Source organism: Corvus hawaiiensis, chromosome 2 (assembly GCF_020740725.1).
Source record: "Corvus hawaiiensis isolate bCorHaw1 chromosome 2, bCorHaw1.pri.cur, whole genome shotgun sequence".
Classification (NCBI taxonomy): domain Eukaryota; kingdom Metazoa; phylum Chordata; class Aves; order Passeriformes; family Corvidae; genus Corvus; species Corvus hawaiiensis.
This window is the reverse complement of record NC_063214.1, coordinates 32,351,574-32,356,182: the sequence shown is the minus strand read 5'-3', so window position 1 is coordinate 32,356,182 and position 4,609 is coordinate 32,351,574. Positions and strand designations below refer to the sequence as shown.

General features: G+C 52.6%; 1 gene segment (V, D, J or C); it reads left to right on the top strand.

Moving 5' to 3' along the window:
* Positions 1-2,918: 2,918 nt before the first annotated feature.
* LOC125321417 lies at positions 2,919-4,394 on the top strand. The segment is given in 2 exon segments: positions 2,919-3,217; positions 3,644-4,394. Coding segments are annotated over 2 exon segments (345 nt in total).
* Positions 4,395-4,609: the final 215 nt, after the last annotated feature.

Below are 4,609 nucleotides of genomic sequence, written 5' to 3'. Positions count from 1 at the left end.
CAAACTTCTCCCTGCACAAACAGGACCTGCTTTCCACCTCATGGGTGCTGCAGGAGGCAGGGTGATCTCTTCTCACTCATTAGCTCCTCTGCTTCCCAGCCTTCCCTTTTTCCTCTTCTCACATGCTGAGAGTTTATTTGTCCTGCCTTCTCTCCTTGCCACTCCACGCCTCCCTTTTTGTTACTCTTGGTTTAACTCTTACTTGCAATACACTTAACTTCTGCCAACCCTTCTTCTCCTCTCTGCCTCCCTTTCCTTCCCCACCTTGTTCTTTCTGTCTTCAATCTGCACTCCACTGCCTTCCTCTTACTTAACTCCAGTCAAGCCTGCTCATGATTCTCACTGCCAAACAGAAAGAATGCTTGTGTGGGAAGTTCTTGGTGCACCTGCAGATAAAGGCAAGGCCAGGCAGGTGCTGAAGTAGCCAGTAGTGTGTGGGAGCTGCCCACATGCTCCTCTGTTACAACGACTTGTCTGTGGTTGTTCTGTGGCCAAGGAGTATTTACAGCAGAGCCAAAGCCTGTGCTTACTCAGGTTAAGTGTTATGTGGATCAGTAATACCTCCTTCTACAGTGGCCTCTGGGGCAGGATCCACCTGCCTTCCACCCTGTGATCCACGGACAGCTTATCTTTACCAAATACATGATAACAATTAGAGGTTATGTTAGCAAGAACTGCAGCTAATAGAGATTTCCAACAGGTTACAGTGTTCCATTAATCAGAGACTCAGATGGAGGGCTGGAGAGTCTGCTCATCGAGTTCATTGATGCCACCAAGCTGGGAGAAGTGGCTGATACTCCAGAGGGCTGTGTAGCCCTTCAGAGGGACCTCGAATGCTTGGAGATATGGGCAGAGAGGAACCTTCTGAAATTCAGCAGAGGCAAATGCAGGGTTCTGCACCTGGGGAGGAAGAGCCCCATGTACCTGCACAGGCTGGGGGCTGACTTGCTGGAAAGCAGCTCTGCAGAGAAGGACCTGAGGGTCCTGGTGGCCAAAAAGCTGTCCATGAGCCAGCAGTGTGTCATGGTGGCCAAGAACACCACTGGTGTCCTGGGTTCATTAGGAAGAACATTGCCAGCAGGGCGAGGGAGGTGACCCTGCCCCTGCAGTCAGCCCTGGTGAGGTGAATCTGGGGTGCTGTGTCCAGTTCTGGGCTCCTCAGTCCCACAGAGACATGGAGCTCCTGGAGCAGGTCCAGCAGAGGAAAAGAAAGATGATTAATGGAGTGGAGCATCTCTCTCATGAGCAAAGGCTGAGGGAGCTGGGCCTGTTCAGCGTCAAGAAGAAACAACAAAGTGGCCACTTCATCAATGTCTATAATGTGAAGGGAGGCCACCAAGAGGTGCATCCAGGCTCTTCTCTGTGGTGCCAAGCACTAGGACAAGGAGCAGTGGGCAGAAACTGATGCCCAGGAACTTCCACCTGAATATGAGATGAGATCTTTGCAGTGTGGGTGACTGTGCACTGGATCAGATTGCCCGGAGAAGTTCTGGAGTCTCTCTCTCTCGATACTCCAGAACCATCTGGATGCAATCCTGTGCCATGTGCTCTAGGAAGCCCCTGCTTGAGCAGGGATGTTGGATCAGATGACTCCCTGAGGTCCCTTCTCAGCTGACCCATTCCGTGCTTCTGTCATGCATAACACACACCGGTGCACAGCACAGGCCTGCATGGGCCGCTCCAGGTGGTTCCCACCCTGCAGATTCCCATGCTAACACACAAGCTTCTCAGGACCTAAACACAGGGCCCCACAGAGCAGCCATGCCTGTTCAACATCACTAACTCCTCAAACACCGTGTCTTCTACAAGGCTCCCCACGCACTGCTGTGCCCTCTGCACAGCCCAGGGAATTGCAGACCCTTTCCATGGACCCATCAGGCACAGCCTCCTCTCAGCTGGAGTGCTGCTGTGCTGTGAGGATCTGGGGTTTCTACAATGCAGCCCACTCTCTTTGCTTTTTTCTCCCTTTTCTTCACGTGAACCGCGGGTGTTTCCTGAATCTTCTCCAGGCAGCTGGGGAAATGAATGCAATGGGACACACTTAGACCTGCAGCAGAGGGTTTGGGAGCTGGAGGCACTGCTGCTCCCCTCTGCTGAAAGGACACAGGGGAACATCTTCACTGCAAAGCCCATGACAGCCTGGAGCTGCTGGGTCACTTGATGTCCTGTGTGGGCCAGCCTTACACTGCCGTGCACCGCTGGGCACACAGCACAGCACGGATGGGCTGGGTCTCTGTCAGACCTCTGTACCCAAACTCAGTGCACACAAACTACGAGTGTCTCTTCCTGCCTACACTGATTTCCCACTGCCTTGGGCTGCTGAACAAGGCCGTGTGCAGAGAAGAACACATTCTTTTCTCCAGCTTAGTCCACTTGGGTCCTGTTGCTCTTTTGCAAAGTGCTGCAACAAAGAGACAAGGAGAGTATCAGTTCTTCCCTGGCATGGAGAAGGGCAGTCTGTAGCAGCATATCCTGTGGGGCATTCTCCTTCTCTTCAGAAATCTCTCTGAGGTGCAGCCTCTGAAGGGGCAGTCCCAGTGCAGAGCCACAACCAGCCTTTTCTCTCCTTGAGACCCCCCTTTGGAGCTGGAGGAGTTACAGAACTATTCTCTGTCTTGCTACAGGAGACACCAGGTTGACAGGTCAGGAGCTTTTCCCATACCTGGACAACATGTCAGCTCTGCCTGGGACGAGCGGGGATTCCACCTGGCAGCTTGCAGGGCTGGGAATCTGTGAGTGTGAGGGTGGCTGCAGAGGACACAAACTGCGGGACACAGACACGAACATGCATTCCTGGGATCTCCTTCTCTTCCCATCCTTTTCTGCCATTCTGTGCATTCCTGTGCACACGTTCAGGCTGCCACACAGCCCCATCATGCTCCCTGAGAGCACTGAACACTCCCACCTACTGAACTCCCACCTGCTCGTGCACACCCACGCTCACAGCCAGCAGGAAGCCAGAGGAGCAGAGCACATGCACCTCATGGCTGCCTGCAGGTGTCATTCCCCACCGCTCCCGGACAGCCAACTGCCTTGTCACATTTCAGACTCCCTCTCCCTCCCCTGCCCACCCACTGAGAGACGCATCTCTTCCTCTCCTCCTCTCCTCTTTGCACATCTCCGTGTCTGTGCTGTCACCAGGCCCAGGTTGCTGGAAGGAGGTGGCCTTTCTCTATGGATTTCCCCCGGTTCCTTGTGGCCATCCTGCTGCCTGTGGGTAAGTGGGCTTCCCTTCCCCTTCAACAGCTGCACTGGAGCTGCTGCTGCCTCCTCACCTGTGCCCCCAGTGCCCCTTCCCCAAGGCGTCCAGGGGGAGGATGGGCAATGAACCAAGGGAGCTTTTCCACCACCTATTGAATCAGGAAACTCTGCACAGCTACAAATTTCTTTTTTCCTGTCCCATTTCAATACTTCACCTGAAAGTACCAAAGTCATTCTTTCTCAAAGCAGATTTACCATTGTATTTAAAACTGGTTTGTTTGGGGCTTTTTCATCCCATGTGTCTTTTTTGCAGAAACAGGGCACTGTCCCACAGCTTTCTGGTATCCTGGTGGCATTCCATCCCATGACACACTTCAAGGATGTGTATTTTTGTCCTCTTCAATGTATTTCACTTCCCACATTTCTTCTCCTGTCTTTCCAGGCTGGGCCCTTCAGCAATCACCAGATACAGTCGTCCGGGAGGGAGACCCTGTGACTCTGGAATGTTCTGCATCAGGGAAAGATTACCTATACATGTCCTGGTACAAGTTGCCCATGGAGAAGGATGCCAGCATGCAGTTGGTTGTATATTCAGTGGAAGGTGGCAAAGCAGATATTGAGAAGGAATTCAGAAATCGCTTCCAGAGTAATGGGACTCGGAACAACCATTTATCTGTGAAGATAGATCATGCCCTACTCAATGACTCGGGCACATATTTCTGTGCTGAACAAGATCCACAGTGACTCAAAGGCTGGTGCAGCACAGCACAAACCTTTCCAGGCAAACAGGGATCTGCCACCAGCACACACTGAGCCCTGTGTTTGACAGAATGCCATTTTCTTCACTTGCCCTCCAGCTCTTCAGGAGAGACGAGGTTATGCTTGTCTGTCTTTCTGTCTGTGCATCTGTCTGTCTTCTTCATGGTCTCTAGCAGCTTCTCTATTCTCTCCCATGTGGGTATCACCTTTCTTCTTGTCCTCACTGTCTCACCTCATTTCTCTGCCATTCACAGAGAAATACTCTGTCCCCCTGACCTTTCCTCTCCATCCTCCGACACCTTCCTATTTCCTTCATTCTCATCCATCTCTCCTTCCTTTCAGTCTGCTACCTCAGCTCATGCAGAAGCACCATGTGGAATGCTTTGCACAGCCCCTTCCTTCTCCACCAGCAGGAAGGACAAGGCCAACTGGTCCTTGGCCCCACTGGTCTCCAGGCAATGGGTACACTGCTGCGCAGCAGGGACCCCAAGTCACACCACTACCCTGGCATCTGAAGACTCTGATGTTTGAGAGCTGTCCCTGTGCACTGGAGGGACAGCCCAAGTTGGCCATGGAATGTCCCTGGTGACCAGGGCAAGGACTGGGAGGAAGAAGTCTGAGTGAACTCTTCAGCAGGGGTCATTGGTGT